We start from the raw sequence: 17,565 nt of genomic DNA, 5'->3' as shown, positions 1-17,565 counted from the left end.
TAGTATTATACCCCACTCTCACCATGTTCTGAAAACATTCATTTTTTTATGAAACTTTATTAGTTTCTGCACAGAACAGTATATATATATATATATATATCTTTAGAAATAAAAATTTATTTGCCAGCTTTGACTTTTATAATTTTGCTTTGGATGATTGTTTTTTTTTGTTTTCCTTATTCAATGTTGAGGTATTTTTATCTTTATTAGTTGTGATATGTTTCTGGGAGCTGCTTATAAATAAATTTCTCAGTGTGATTAATTTTTGATAGAGTTAGCATTCATTTTTGTAAGGAAATCTTGAATGGCTGTTTTTCTCCTGAAGTTCTGTTGATTTTAGTTTTTACTGTACAAGCTAATTTTCTAACTATAGTACAGAGGTGATGAACTAGTTCTGACAGGTAGGAAGTATATCCAAATTCATACTGTTATGTGGATATTTAAAAATATCATCTAACAGTTTGGTGTGATAATTTTTATGTGTATATTTGGGAATGTATATATTGATCACAGTATGAAATATTTTAATGAAAAAAGAAAAGCAAACCTCAAGCTTATCCCTTAACCATGAAATAGATTAAAGATTTATTTTCTTTGTCATGTATTTTTTATACTGTGGATACTTAATTTGTTAAGAATATCACGTGATAATAGATATTAGGAATTGTTGAGGAAAGTGTACATATATTACAGTAGCTTAAACTTCAGTCATGTTAAAGACCTGTTTTGAGCATATCTTACTAAGTGACCACCAACCTTATTTGTCACAATGAGTGTTTTGCACTTCAAGATATAGCTTGGTGACATTTATCATTAATTACTTTGGAAGTTTGAAATACAGTTTTTGGAAGATTTCAAAATACTTTAATTTCACAAAAGTGAATTTTATTGTTCTTTAACATTTTGGTATTAAAAAAGTTTCCTTATGATCAGCATGAAATTTCAATTTTTTAAATGAAAAACAAAGAAATGAATGTGGTTTCCTTATTCTATTAAGATTTCTTATAATATTCAGGGAGAGTTTTTCATTGGTAAGCAGTGAATGTTGGTCATCCATACCATACTTTAGCAACACTTTATTTTAGGGTTACTCTTCTAAAAATTCCATCTTTTGAAAATGCTTTTGGAATTTAGTGTCACTGAAGGTAACTTAAGACTACGTACTTAGTATGAATTGAATACGCATATATTTTTAGTTGGACATCAAAATCTTTCTGATGATTTGTAATTCAAACAGATGATTTAATCACATAATTATTACTAACTATTAAGAATTAATTCTGGATACTCATGAGAGACATATTTGACTAGTACAGATCAAAAGAATGCTGAAGAACCAAACGGATAACGTGCTCGGTTTGAAAGCAGAATGACTTTTTGGGTTACCTGAGTTGCTTGTTTATCAGTTGTGAAACACTGTCCACTTTCCAAACTACCTACTGAAGCTGTTTGCATTCTACCAATACTGGCTTTGATGCTACTTAAATCCCTTAAATCATAAGTTGGAAAATATAACATTAAATTTAAAAAAAAATTGTAACTAAAAATGAAATAAATAGTTTTATGAATTACAAAGATACACAGAGAATAAATTCAAATGCAAAGTTTTTAATACACTTTTAGTTTTTATTTGATTTTTCCTCTACAACTGTCTGATTTTGTCTCTAGAGGAGAGACAATTTTCATGTTTTCCTAAATAAATGATTCTATACAGAAAATTTTAACATTGAGAGATCCTCCTTTAGAAAATGTTATGAATATGTAATGATTTAAAACTAAATTGTTGTAAGTTTAATTGTTCTTCTTCTGAGGGGAGGAGGGAGAAAGAGAGGGGGCTATATTAAATAGCAACTTGAATAAGAGAAGACCAGTTCATTTGTGTTATAATATTTTGTGACAGGTACATGTCAGTTTATCTCACTTTGAAACTGTGCCTAATGTATAATTGTTCATCTAAAAAAAGTTTTCTTTGTTCTGGGTGCATTATAAGCTCCCCTGAGTTCTACTTTTAGGTATGTACATACCAATTTCAGTTTCCATAACTTCCTCTTTAAAAACTGAAGGACATTTTTTGGGAGGCTTTTTTGTTCTACTGTCAGCACCTTACATTTGGATATGATTTAATTTAAATTGAAGGTCTGGGTCCTTCATGTTGAAACTATTATCAACTGACCAATTTGTGAGTGGCCTGTTATTTTTTATGCTTGGTACATGACAGATTGCTATATGGTCCATGCATGCTTATAGTATGGAACTAAAGTTGCATGTAAATATAATGATACTGACAGGATAATAATGCCACCGAATGGATGAAAACTTTCCTATATGTGTATATTTCTATCCTGGTTTAACTGTCATCTTTAATTAGTTAAGGTATTCAATAGTGATTTGCAGGTTTATAATGTTCTGGAATTCACAAAAACAGTTTAATTAGTAATATACTGTAAAATAGCTCTATTCTTTATTGAAGAAAGAAATATAGGAAGTTTTTATACAAAAGAGGTGTACTTTGCAATAAAATAGATAAAACACCCACATACTGTGGATCAACTAAGTTGCAGACATTTTGTATCTTGCAATATTCTGAAAAGTTGGTTCTTTTTATATTAGTACATCTATAAACAACTAGTCTTTGTTGAGCCTATAATTTGATGTAAGAAGGTATTAGTGTGGTACCTTAGCATAAATTAGCTTTAAAGAGGACCTTTATGTATTTTTTACATCTGTATGTTATTTGTTTATTCTCTAAGGTATTTAGTCTTTCTAAATAATTATTTTTATAATTATAGTCATTATTATGATATTTTATAATGTGATAAAATAGTAGTTAATGTATGATTATATATGTTTAATTCACTTGCTGCAGTAATTTAGCTTATCTTGTCCTATAGTTAAGTTGAATTAATATCACTTGTATTGCTCCAACATTTATAACTAAAAGTTAATATTGAAGTAAAAAAGAAGTAATGGTGGTTTATATATCAAGGTTTAAGAAGTATTTATATACATTATGAAAGAAGATATGTGGTCCCATGGTTGGCTGACACCCACTATTGCCAAAATTAAATACAACAATCACACTACATTTTGGAGCTGTTAATGCATTGTTGTAAGAATGATGGTTAGGTCACAGACTTCCTTCACTCTTGGGCCCAGCATGGATAGGTGATTGGGGTGGCTGATTCACAATATTTGGGTCATGGGTTTGCATCCCCATCACACCGAACATGTTCCCCTTTCAGTCGTAGGTGCATAATAGTGTGACAGTCGATTCCACTATTCATTGGCAAAAATAGTAGCCCAAGAGCTGGTAGTGGGTGGTGATGACTAGTTACCTTCTCTCTCTAGTCTTTTACTGCTAAATAAGGGACAGCTAGTCCTCACATAGCTTTGTGAGATATCCATAACAAACAAACAAACCTTTCTCTTATGGATAGCTAGTCCATATAGACTTTGAGCAGCTTTGTATGAATATGGCAAAAAACAAATTGAAGTCCATTATCAAAAATTGAATATTGTAAGTTGCACATTATGTAAGATAATGTATTGTAAGCAATGGGAAATTAAAGAGTTTCTGTTTAACAAAACATATGAAGGGTTATATATGATAAATAAAATACATTGACAGACATTTTCTAGACATTATTTAACTTTATGGTTTATTCATATAATAACTAGCATCGAAAGCTCATACCAAATAAATCTTAAAGTCGAACAATTGTAAAAAAAAGTCTGTTAATATATTTAATCTCTAATTCTGTGTTTGTTATTGTAAGAAACAGGAAATATTTGCCAAGTAAAAGTTGTTAATTTCTATATGTTTTTGCTTAAAAAAAACTTGAAAGATTGTGTTTGGTGTTTGTTTCATAGAGAGGGAGAAATAGTTGATTTTTTTAGATAAGAAAAAAAGAAAGATGGAAAGAAAAGTGTTTTTCATTGTAGAACTCCTCAGTGGATGTTTAACTGTCAGAGTAACATTGTGTGGAGTATACACGATGTTTTATTCAAGTAGTCCATATATTAGAAAAGTACTCATGATGTTGGATTAGCAGAAAAACTTACAAGATAAACAGTTTATTACTGCTTAATTATCAGTGTGTTATTGTGTGCTCAAGATTGAAGATGATTTACTTAATGACAGAATAAAATCAAGTGTTAAGAACTGATGTTTAGTTATAAAGATATGTATTTGTGATAAAAAATAAAGTAATTAATGAGATAATATTCATTGTTTACAGTAGAGAAATACAACTCGTTCCTTAAGTATGGTTTGTGATGCAGTAGGAATTTGGTATTAAAAAATCTAAAACTTAAAAATTTGTGCCACAAAAAGATTTGAACTGGAAGAATATATTTATGATAATAAAATTAGATGAATAAATTAATTAATAAGTTAATGGCTGTTATTGATCTCAAACAAGACTAGCAGGTCAGAAAGTTTTACTTGTTACTTTAAGTAGTTGCTGTTTTCCCAAACAGTATTTTCAGTGAAATTGTTTTAAGCATGTTTGCACATGATTAAAATCTCATAACTAGGAATTTATAAATGTTATTGGTCAACACTAAATTTTTTTAAATAAAAATTGAAGTTTCTATGTTTATTTGACAATCTGATTTTGGAAATGCATAAAAGTAGAATAAACTGAAATTGTCTAATTTTTTGAAATGTAAGTAAACAAATTGTTCAACGTTTGTAGATTGTATACGATTTTGTCCATGCCAGCCTTAGTGGTTATAAACGTTTTATAGATTTGACCTGTTAGGTGATCATACATAAAGGTAAACATTGTTCATATATGTTAATGGCAAACAGAACTTCATTATGACAGTAGTGCCTTCTAAAGTGATTTGATTCATCATACATAATCAGTGTACTTTTTATTATGGAAGTGATATTGCAAGAGTTTCTAATCAGTTGTTATCTATGTCTGATGTGAACTTTTTATGTCAATGTTGTATATAATATATAAATATTAAAAATATTTTTGTCCTTACTTTATTAATCTATGTGATTTTTATGTATACAGAAAATTCAGGCTGATGACCTGTTGTTACAGGTATGTGCCCAGCCACAATCTCAAACTAATATTACATATGACCAATCATAACCTAAAACTAATATTACAAGTGACCAATCATAACCTAAAACGAATATTATGTGTGACCAATCACAACCTAAAACGAATATTACGTGTGACCAATCACAACCTAAAACGAATATTACATGTGACCAATCACAACCTAAAACGAATATTACGTGTGACCAATCACAACCTAAAACGAATATTACGTGTGACCAATCACAACCTAAAACGAATATTACGTGTGACCAATCACAACCTAAAACGAATATTACATGTGACCAATCACAACCTAAAACGAATATTACGTGTGACCAATCATAACCTAAAACGAATATTACATGTGACCAATCATAACGTCAAGCTAACACTACTTCTGCTTGGTCACAACTTAAAGTTAAGACCAACACAAAACTTTACATTAGTGGACACTTCTGTGTGATATTAACATGATGTGAACTAAATTGCCTTACTTACAATGAAATATACACACACAGAGAGAGAGAGAGAGAGAGAGAGTGAAAAAAAAAAACACATTATATCCATATTAAATTTGAAAGGCAAGAGCAAAATTGCTGTATTTTTGGAAAACATAGAGGAAAATAAATTTACATACATTTTCATCAGACCCAGTATTTTTCTTCATATATAAAGAGTGCAAAGCGAGTTAAGCCCTACAGTCTGTAGATAGATTTAAAAGAGTTAAGTACAGTTGTACATATGAGAACCAAAATTCTTTCTTAAAATCTTTAAACTGTTGGGACCCTTGAGGTGTAAATGTAATACATCTTATATCAAGATCCTTAAACTTTTGGGATCCTTCAGGTGAAGATGTAGTACATTTTACATCAAGATCCTTAAACTGTTGGGACCTTTCAAGTGTAGATGTAATACCTCTTCCTTCAAAATCCTTAAACTGTTGGAACTCTTCAGATGAAGATATAATACATCTTACATCAAGATTCTTAAACTGTTGGAACCCTTCAGGTGAAGATGTAATACATCTTAGATCAAGATCCTTAAACTATTGGGACCCTTCAGGTGTAGAAGTAAAGTACATCTTGCTTCAAAATTCTTAAACTGTTGGAACCCTTCAGGTGAAGATGTAATACATCTTACATCAAGATTCTTAAACTGTTGGAACCCTTCTGGTGAAGATGTAATACATTTTACATCAAGATCCTTAAATTGTTGGGACCCTTCAAGTGTAGTAGATGTAGTATATTTTGCATCAAAATACATTTGAGGGGAGCACCTTTAGGAAAACAAAACAATAAAAATAAATTATGTTTTTAATTTTTTCTTATAATAAATTTCCATAAATTTCGTAACTGTTCAATTTATTGTTGTTTTCGTGTTGATGGATAATTTTCTCGATGAGTCAGACGTTCGAAATGCTATTATGGCGTTAAAACGCCTGATAACATTAATACGCTTCTGAAGGTACTAGCAAAATTAAAGGATTCTTATCCAAATGAAATTTATATATTTAAAAAAATCTTCATACATGAAGAAATATTAGAGACAATAATTTTATAACAGTTTTTATCTTAGATATGCGTAGAAAGAAATCTGAAATGGCGCACAGTAGATTACGGGGTAAGGAGAAACCATAGCGCTTCAAGGTTTTCTCCACAAAGTTTATTCTCTGTAGAAGATTTTGCTGAGAATCAAGCTTGAAGCTATTTTACTTATGATGATTTTATTGCATTTGTTAACTGAGAGCCATTTGTTTTTAAAGTCTACAGCTGTTTCTTATTTACACCTTCTTCCGAGCTTCGTCTAGGTCCGTGATACCCCTAGTCTCCCGGGCTTCGTCGTCACTAGTGTCGAGACCTTGGATCCAATCGTAATTACCCGGACACTCGTCGCTAATCGTGCTCTCGTCACCATCCAACTCACAATGTACCAGATTTTCGTAAATTTCGAGGTATTCATCGCTAATGCAAAGCACAGCAAGGATAGCCATATAATAACTCGGTATATTGACGATCGATACTGAGAATAGTAGGGCAACAATCACACGGAAAAAAATCTGTAGTGTTAAAACAACATGGAGATTAGTGTCTGATTTTGAAGTATTGTAAATTGAGTTATAAATCTCAAGAATAACGTATTTGATATTTTTTTGCCTGGTAGTTGGAAAATAAAAACTTGTTAAAAGTATTTTTAAATACTTATTTTTCTTGGATAAAATTAGATGTTAATAAAAATTTTAATGGCTAAATACTGGCACTATTATTCTGTTTTAAAACAGAGATAATCGGGTCAAAGTTACCCAATAATTTTTAATGCATTCATGTGTGATTGAAATAAACGCATGGTTATAGCAATTCAGACAGTGCTGTTGTATATACCTCGTTCTGCGTTGTATGTGAGAATGAAGATTTCCTTTAAAGTTGATGAACGACTTGGAGAATGTAACAAAAATCTGTTAATCATACTATATCTGCTGTATCCAGTGTCGACGAGACCTTTACCCCTCGGTAGACTCAGTAGATTGCCCAATGGGGCTTTGCTATAAGAAATCACACTCACCAACGATAAATTGTGAATTATTTTCACAATTAATTCAAAAATATGACTTCTTTAACTATTAATAAAATGCTACAGAAAAACAGCAATCAAAACTAAGCATCTGTCCGTTAAAGATGGCCATTAGGAATACTAGCAAGGTTTTTTTTTTTGTTTTTAATCACTTTGGCCCTGTGTTTATATTTAACAGAACACCTATAAGCTGACAATGGTGTTACGTAAATGCATCTTCAACCAACTACTGTCGATATATTTAATATACAATTTACCTAACTGTTGATATCTAACATTACACATATCTACTGGCAACTTCGGCACCAAAGTACATCCTCAACCCATTTACTGTAAATACATCTAACCTAAGGCCTGGCATGACCAGCTGGTTAGAGCATTCGACTCACAATCTGATGGTCGCGGATTCAAATCTCCGTCACACCAAACATGCTCGCCCTTTCAGCCGTGAGGGCGTTATAATGTGACGGTCAATCCCACTATTCGTTAGTAAAAGAGTAGCCCAAGGGTCGCGAATTCGAATCCCCGTCACAACTTATACGTTTTTCTTTGTATTTTCCATGACATTATTTTGTTCCATTCATAAAATTAACCGTATACCCGTAATTACTTCTTGTTTTTGATTCCTCTGTGTGTTTGTGCATCACTTATGTTTTTCATAAATATTTCAATTACTATACATTTCAAAATCGAAATACATTAAAATATATATACAAAAGTGTATGCTGTAAATCTTTCAAAACATAATTAAAACGTTGACTATATAGTCAGAAGACTGTTTATTTGCAGAATCTGTAACAAATAAACATTAAGAAAAATAACTTGTGTCGTCAATCTGAAGGTCGTGTGTTCGAATCCCCGTCATATCAAACATGCTCGCACTTTCAGCTGTGGGGGTGTTATAATGTGATGATCAGTCTCACTCGTCGTTGGTAAAAGAGTAGCCCAAGAGTTGGCGGTGGGTGATGATGACTAGCTGCCTTCCATCTAGTCTTACATTGCTAAATTAGGGACGGCTAGCCTTATTTTGATGAGAACTGCTTGTATGCCGTCATTTCCTGGTGATTTGTTTTTTTAGTTCTTTACTGCTTGTTTGAGTTCTGTTATTGTGATGTTTTCGGTTAGCAGTATATTACAATCGTTTATGTTATTGTCGTTGATATTGACTGGGAAATATGGTTTGTATAATTCTGTGTTATTTGTTACACGATTGTTTACTGTATTGTAAAAGTAGTTGTTCGTGCCTGGGCCATTACGTGTTTTAAAAGTGTTCTGTAGTTGTCTGAAGGCTTCAGCTTTTTCTTTGTTGGTATGCGCTGAGGTGTTATTTTCTGGTGTTGGGTACTTTTTTGTTGCTACTTCATTGGTAAATCTTTTAGATGTGACCAAAAGTTTCTTGGGTCTGATTTTTCATTCAGTTGGGAGTAGAAGTTATCTTATTTTTCCTGTTTTAGCAATTTAATTTCTGCTCTGATTTTATTTCTAATACTATTAATTTGTATTTTTATTTCTATATCTCTTGTTGCTATGAGCAGTATTCTTTATTGTCTTCGTTGTTTTATCAGTATTATTAGTTGTTTGTTTGGTTTTCATGTGTTATTGTCTGCGGACTTACAACGCTAAAATCCGGGCTTCGATACCCGTGGTGGGCAGAGCACAGATAGCCCATTGTGTAGCTTTGTACTTAATTCAAAACAACAACTACAACAATCCATGTGTTATTTAGTTTTCTGTTGTTGTTTTGGTACAGTGTCCTTTGCTGCTTTTAGGGGGCACTCCGTGACAATTTGATTGTATCTGTCAATTTCTAATTTGTTGTTGGCTTTATGCTTAATATTGTATGGTAATATGTAATTTAACTCTTTTTGATATTCTGAAACCTAGGGTGTCTCCAATCAGAAGGAATCACTTTCGCTTCTTCTTTGTAGATATTTGGATATGTTGAATTTTTAGATACCCAGGAGGGTCAGGTGCACAAGACCTCTTTCTCCATACCTAACTTTCATCTCGGCTACTAATAAGTTGTTGTTGTAGTACTTTTGGGCCAGAGTAACCCACAATACTCCGGCCCTTTTCAGGGTAATGTCTATGTATTATCTTAAGTTGCCCTTTTTTATTTATGTTTTTTTTTTTTCTTAAGGAATCACTCTCTCTCTTGTATAGGTATTTGGGTATTGGTGTTTATCTACCCAGGAGGGTCAGGTTTCGTTAACCTCTTCCTTGAAATTTTGGTTTTAGAATTGTCAAGTGTATTTATATATGGCTCACGGGGCTAGAGTAGCCCATTTCAGGGCAAAAGGAATCACTGTGTTGTTTTGTTTGTTTCGAATTTCGCGCCAAGCTACACGAGGGCTATTTGCGCTAACCGTCCCTAATTTAGCAGTGTTAGACTAGAGGGAAGGCAGTTAGTCATCACCACCCACAACCAACTCTTGGGCTACTCTTTTACCAACGAATAGTGTGACTGACCGTGACGTTATAACGTCCCCACGGCTGATAGGGTGAGCATGTTTGGTGTGCTGTGTTGTTTTAATTTATAAACATCTTCACATACCGCAATAAACAACGGTATCTTGTGTCCATCGTATAGACTTCCTATGATGTTTAGTAACAGGAGTGCTAAGAGGGTTGGACTCAAAACCCAGTTAAAATTCGTGAAAGCGTTCCATAATCTCTCCTGAAGTGTCGAAATGGTTTCCAACTGTGTAAGAAAATAAAAAACAAAACTAGTAACGATTTGTATTCGTTTAAGATGAAGCTTTCAAAGTAAGTTATACAATTTATGCTACTACTAAGTGCTAATCCTACTTAACGCAAAACTATAACACTGCACAAAAAAGATTTTGCTTCTTGAACACTGTTGGGTGTTTCTTATAGATTTTTGGCTGCTGATCATGAAAATCACATCCAAATTTGCCCATCACGTACCGTTTCATCGAAATCTTCAGTTTTCACCAGGACATTGCTACAATGAAAAAACGATATCAGGGCAACTGGAATCCGTCAATGCTTGCTGACTACTGTTGGACACTGCAACATGATGCACCGGACATGAATACAAACGAAAATCAGGAGCAAAACACTTTTAATTATGTTAAACTTAATAGCGTATTAGAAACAAAAACGCAATTAAATACGTTATCGCCAGTAAACAGTTAACTGTCTATTTCTCAGAGTTCCTACGTGATGAAGCAAAACCGAAACTATATTTGTGCATACCCACCAGGTACCTGTCACAATCAGCAAAAACTTTTCAGGAAGCAAAACTTTTAAAAAAAATTGTTGTGCAGTGTAATAGAATGTCCACAGCATGGATCAAACTCCTCAAAGAGAACGATATTACCCTGAAAGCCCTGCTCTGTCGACTAACCCTACTCCTACAATCCCACTAGAATATGGACTGACAATAGGAAAACAAGAGTCTAAGAGTATATAGATCAAAAGTTCTCTGAGAGTCCCTCTCTTCCTTATTAACTCTTCTGTTACATTCTTAAATGTAGAGTAATTCGTTTTCTGCTGCATTAACTCTGTTACCTAATCATCCAACATTTAAGGGTATTTTTAAAGATATATGATGCGTGAATTAAAACGATTACAACCTAGTTAGGACTACTTGAAACTTCTGTTACATGTCTTCTGCTTTACGAAGAAATAAGTGTTTTTTATTGTTATTACTCAAGGAACAAAACTTTTAGCACTATCATTTCCCTTAACTCGTTAAACTTGGGAAATTCTAAAATAAAACATTGGTTTCGACAACAAGCAAGTGGATTTCTCGATGACTTATTTCCCTAAAACTAATCATAAAGCTAAGATTTTGCTAGATAAGACTGTTAGATTTCTTTATCGAACATTCTGTTAAATTCATAACGTAAGTTAATAACAGGAAGTAACAGTAACTTAATCGTGTTTCTATCTTCATGTACATTATTTACTGAGTAAGATTTGCCTTCCTTTCTTTAAAATCGATTTGTCTTTGTAACTCTAAAAAACTGTTAGAAAAACAAATATTATAAATGCATTGTAATTGTTATAATTTTGTAAGTTGTAGTTAAGTACAAAGCTATACAATGGGCTATCTGTGCTTTATCAACCACAGGCATCGAAACCCGGTTCCTAGTGTTGTAAGTCCGTAGACATATCGTTGTGCCATTAAGGGATACTATTAGTGTAATGATAAATAATGCGTTACTGTGCCTCGAAATCGGAGGCGCGTACAAAAAAATAGCACTTCAGATCTATTGATTTCTAAATATATATTTAACTGAAACAAACATGGATAGTAAAATAGATATATAATAGTAAACCCATTACATAATGTTAAGAGAACAGTCGTTATATTTAGTTTTCAACAAATAAAATAGCTGAATTAGCACGAATTATACGTAGAACATACGATTATGATGACAATACTGAAATGTATAAACTTATGTAATTCTATCTAATTAATTAAATCTGTTAGGTACCAATAATACAGAATTGAACGATATCTCTTCCTTTACATATTAAATACATTTTCAGACTGTAACACTAAATTAAAAGTATACATATCGGCGCCTGTGTGGGGTCACTTACGGATGCTTATGTCTATTTAAATACTTGCTGCTGTAATTTCGCTTTGCAGCACAAATAAGTATTCTGTCCCAATGTAACGATGGTTCCAATTGGCTAGACAGCCAGCGCCATTTATGTCTTGAAGCCAAATTAATATGCACGATCTTTGCAATTTGTAAGCTGCTTTGAAATTACAAAATTCTTCTGTTTCTCTCTCATTCTTTTTTCGTTTCACTTTCCTAGCTGTTATAATTGTATATCGAATTTTCTCTCAGCTCTGTAATTCTGCAGGATAGCATTACTACATCTGAAAGATGTCACGGAAGACATATATGTTATTTCGTTTGAGACAAACAAATTATTTGTTTAGCGTGCATTGGAGCGAAACTTATAGCCAACAACCAGTTTGAGATGCAAATTGACTCAGTAAAACTACTAACGTAAAAGTTAAATATTTATTTTCACACTGACCATTCCTGAACATCTTTCTATCGTGTTCAGTATGCTTTTGGCGTCTTCTAAAACTCCTGTGATAACTTCAATATCTTCTACAGAAATGGCATCTAATTCACAGAGATTAATTACATACATTTATAACGGTTATCCATATATAAAATGCCATTTTGTGAAATTTCTTGAAAGACATTGTGTTATTTTATAACATTACTCGTTAATTAAACGTAATAATGTGAGATCAATTTGGCTACCTGGCTAAGGAGTGTCCAAAGCCAGCAGGGGTTCAAGGGCAAACATCCTCACCAGCCCCTCCCTGTCTCTACTTTATAACATTCTTTAAGCTCATAAACAAAGCAAATTCATATCAGTAGCTGTATTCTAAAGATAGCTGGTATGTGTATTAAAACTTTAATTAAAATAAAATGACGCTCTAAGCCTGTAGGAATAAACTATAATGTTGAAGAAAGAATAAAATCGAATCTATCTTTATCCAGTCGCGCTATTCAAAAGCCTTGTTTTTGCGTGTCATGTATACAGTGGGTAAGCGAATTCTGGATTTTAGCGCTATAAGCCTGTAATTTAACCAGGACATCTTACAAAAAAGAAGTTAATCAAATATTCTGTAAATAAGATTTAATTATCACACTTTCATTTCAAGGTCTTGTGTCTTCTAATTATTATAGCTCCAAACAATAGCCCGAATGTAAGTTTTTCTAGTGTTATTCTACGTAACACTTTTAAAATAGGGTTTAATTAAAAAGCACAATTTAACATTGTGATAAGAATATAAATGAATTAATTTCAATAGATTTTGCTGAACTTTTCAAAATACAAATTCCACGTTTCTTCTGGTAAATATTCGACGTATTTTTAAGTACGTACTATTACAATAAAGAATCTTAACACTGCGTTGTATATTGTAGTTTTAACCCTTTGTTGTACAACAGTCACATTACATTACTCTGTTTTAAAACTTTGTGTTTGGAAATTATCTTCATTAACTAAGGAAGTTTTGTGATAATTTATTGTTTTATCAATGGAGTGGATAATAACGTGGTTACGTTACGATTTACATTTAAAAGAAACAGTTTTAATGGTAGGTCATATGGAGGATACTCAAATTGCAGCACGCGTACCTCATGTCAGTTAAATTCGGACAAAATTAACACCTGTAAAAATCCACTTTGAACTTTCCGTGTACACACAGACGGTTGGTTGGTTTGGTGTTTTATGGCGCAAAGCAGCTAGGCTATCTGCGCCTACACAGACAGACACAGAATATTTTACTTCTGGACTCAACCTCTATCTGCTTAAACTCACCAGTGTTTACTTTGCTTGTTAAGTGGTAAGTGTTAAAATATTTATTTCTACTCCTAACCTACACAGCCCCCCAGTGGTAAAGGAATAACTCTGCGGACTTACGACGCTAAAAACCAGGTTTCGATACCCGTGGTGGGCAGAGTACAGATATCCTGTTGTGTAGCTTTATGCTTAATTCTAAAATAACAACACAAGCAACATTAGGTTTATTAAATTAAGGGCTTCTAGTTCTACTTAAGGTCGTTTTATTTAAGATATTTTATTATTTTGTAAGGGTGGAGGCTGGGAGTGGCACATAATAGAAATACATATTAAGGTGGTTTCATTTCATTTCTACTTTGGAAAAAGTAGGAACTTCGAAATGTAACTGCCTTCCCACAACTGGCCGAACACGGTGAATAACAGTAGAATTTGAGAAGTTGAGGGTGTAAGCAACTAGTTTAAAATCAACCTTTGGAATTTGTCTGGTAAATGGGATATCCCTAACATATTTGGGAATTATTACCACAGACAATGTTCGTTATGAATTTAAGGTGACAATTGCGGTTAACAATGGATTTTGCAAAATTTCTTAATGCTTATTATATATGACACGTAGATACGCAAGTACAATTTATAAAATGCATGTTTTAGTAAAACTTTGTTTTTATTAAGGTATAACGTATGATATCGTTTTGTGATAAATATTCACTTAAATTAATAACTGTTATTTTATATTCCTTGTAATCAGTTAGTTCATCAAATATTTGAATTCAGTGAGTTAAAAATACTCCCTCTTGTTTTTTTCTGTTACCACTATCCTAGAAATAATGCCTTCAATACAATAATTTATTCTTTACGTTACACACGCAGAATCCAAGAAATGTACCTGAAAAGCTAAATGACTGTTAATTCAATATCAAACGTTTCACTATTAATACTTTGGCTTGTCTTGATTTCTTAAAAATTATAATTAGAAATTTGAATATGATTTACCTTTGGCTTCGGTTACTTCATTCATTATATGAAATGTTTTTGTGAATTTTGTTTTAATGAAAGGTTAAGTATGCACACAAAAAATCTGGAACATTTCGATAAGTGTACGTCCTGCCGTAACTAATTTAATTATTTAAGATTTCGTGCCTAGGAAACCAATTTTAAAAGATTGTTGAGCAATAATATATTTTAAGAGACGAGTTCGTACGAAAAAAATATAGTTGGACACTGATTCTGTACAAACTGATACCATTTTTGTATTTATACCTATTAGAACATAACTGTAGGAAGACTTTTAAATTCGTAAAGGATTGCTAATTGTGTGCGTTACTATTTAATTTAGCCTACCTCTGTTGTAGGCCTATTAATAAACTTGGGCGTACACCTACCGTCTTTGAGGAACCTACATTTCACAGTTTCTAAAAACAACAAAATTCCAAGCGAATACCAGTATCACATAATGTAAATACTAGCATGTCACTATCATGTAATATTAGTGTTAGTATTAACTATTCATTATTAACAATAAGTATAATAACAGAAGGCTTACACTTGTGAAACTTGTAACATGTATTGATATTCAAGCACTACATTTAACATTTATTTTGAAAATTGCAAAACTTAAAAGTTGTTTTTATTTACTTACTTTCACTGTCCCGTTTTTTAAGGTCAATAATTCACTTTTTGTAAATTTCTTATATCGCTGTAGAAATTCAGGCCTACGAGACAGCAACACAATACGGTGTAATGTACTTTAAGATTTAATAATTAATTCAACAGCGCCACATATCGCTACCATACCTTTAAAGAAACAAAAAAGAATATTCTGTTTGGTATTATAATTTATTTCGGACGTGTCTCTGATATATTATGTTACGTATTACGATTTCAAACAGCCGGAAATTCTTATTTTAATTTAAAAGTTAATTAAATGTCGATATGTATCAAATTTATTATATATGCCAACAAGTTTGATACACACAATTTTTTTATTAACACCAATATAATTTAATATAATAATATAATAACAGTTATTATAAATAGTTATTACAAATACTGATTTATAAGCAAAAGTTTTACAAACTTGCAAACAATACTGAGTTTTCTTTGCAGGTGCAATAACTTAATGTATCAGAGAAACAATTCGCAAGAAAAAAGACAGGTTTATTAACTATCGTTCTTTAGTCTATCTCTTTTGATAATCTTAAGATGCACTCCTTAAAGCAGCTACAAGCGTAAACTCTTAATCTTTGCCCATTATTACCTCTACAACAGTCATTACTCTCTGCCTTTATTCCTGGTATCTGCATCAGAGAGGACATTATTGTGGCACTTTAATCAATATTTAGTTTCAGATGATTCCTCTGGCGCTCCCACATTAGACACCATCATTGAAATTGTGTTTTTCGTGAACGTACTTCAAGATTATTTCATAACAGCCTAAAGTCGGGACATTTGACTTTGTTCTACTATGTAGTATGTTAGTGTCGTTTACCAAACCCTTAATGAATATACTAACAAGAGTGTCCTCATAATCTTCGTTTGCCAAATAGGAATAAGCTGCGAAATGGGGTCAGTGATGGTACATTGTACATGTTTTTAATATGACAATCTAACCCATTCTTAAAATTAATTAAATATAGTTACTTTTTTTTGAAAAACACGGTCTCCTCTTACTATGGTTCTTGCTTGCTGGATCATTTTAGAATCTAGTGAGTGATCCAGCATTTATCAGGCATGTATATACCCACTCGATACTTGTAACATATTTGAAATCGTTGAAAAAATAAGAAGTCTCTCCTCTTGTGGTCACAACTTTATTTACTGTAACCTTTTCTCTTTGGTTCACTAGTATATATTCAATTTAATTCTGAAACCTAGGTATTTTTACAGGCTTAAAAGTTCTTCTGTTCTAAATCAGGGACCATCTTTCAGGCTGGAATGATATTATTCAACCTTCTTGATCTTTCAGGGTACTTGCCCTCAGTTCTAGTAAAATTGTATAATGTACATATAACTCTTGCTCATCCAGGCCACCACCAGAAATATGTTTGAAACAGAAACTATTACAATCTGCTTGGCATCACCTTATTAAAACCTCGTGACTAGTACCTAGAAATCCAATCCAACACGCTGTTAGAAATAATAAATAGGATGAAATAATAAACAAGTAATTACCGAGAATCATTACAAAGAGGTGAAAAACCATGCCAGTTATCCAAAATCCAAATTATTGTCTCGTCCTTCCAAACTCACTAAAAGAGAACATTATTCCAGATCTTTGGAAATAGGAGAAGATAGTATGTGAGAATTCCTGGTGTGTAATTATATGCAGTTTAGTTTACCTTGTCAGTATTTTGGTAGGACATTGTATTGTTTCGCATTGAAGGTTTTATTAATATAAATTGTGCTGAACCTTATAATTTATTAATCAGAGCTTGATTTTTTAAGTTGTCTGTTTTGTGATATATTTTAATATATCTTAAATATTTAATTCGTTAAATTGTATTACATTATAATTTGGTTTATGCTTACCACTTTTAAATCTGCTTTTATTCAATTCTGATTTGCTTAAATTTAGCTTAGTTTATGCTTTTCGGTGGTAACTACAGGATTACGATGTGAAAGATTG

At 32.1% G+C, this 17,565-nt stretch overlaps 1 protein-coding gene across 2 annotated transcripts; it reads right to left on the bottom strand.

The window, feature by feature from the left end:
* Window positions 1-5,352: 5,352 nt before the first annotated feature.
* On the bottom strand, window positions 5,353-15,719 carry LOC143257928 (uncharacterized). 2 transcript variants are annotated; one of them, XM_076517005.1, is made up of 4 exons: window positions 15,580-15,705; window positions 12,654-12,745; window positions 10,183-10,329; window positions 5,353-7,116 (listed from the first exon to the last, which is right to left on the bottom strand). In XM_076517005.1, exons 2-4 carry the CDS (start codon window positions 12,654-12,656, stop codon window positions 6,841-6,843), a joined length of 426 nt encoding a protein of 141 aa, XP_076373120.1. In that variant the 5' UTR covers window positions 12,657-12,745; window positions 15,580-15,705; the 3' UTR covers window positions 5,353-6,840. The 2 variants fall into 2 exon arrangements, 1 of the variants encoding a protein (XP_076373120.1); XR_013032029.1 differs by lacking the exon at window positions 12,654-12,745 and having other exon boundaries at window positions 15,580-15,719.
* Window positions 15,720-17,565: the final 1,846 nt, after the last annotated feature.

Source organism: Tachypleus tridentatus, chromosome 7 (assembly GCF_004210375.1).
Source record: "Tachypleus tridentatus isolate NWPU-2018 chromosome 7, ASM421037v1, whole genome shotgun sequence".
NCBI lineage: Eukaryota > Metazoa > Arthropoda > Merostomata > Xiphosura > Limulidae > Tachypleus > Tachypleus tridentatus.
This window is presented reverse-complemented; position numbering and strand designations above follow the sequence as displayed.

Bases quoted from the DNA above. Each gene is read 5' to 3' on its own strand.
- LOC143257928 (XM_076517005.1), bottom strand. The intron at 7,117-10,182 runs GTATGTGAAGAT...TTAACACTACAG, and splicing joins AGATACCGTTGTTTATTGCG to ATTTTTTTCCGTGTGATTGT.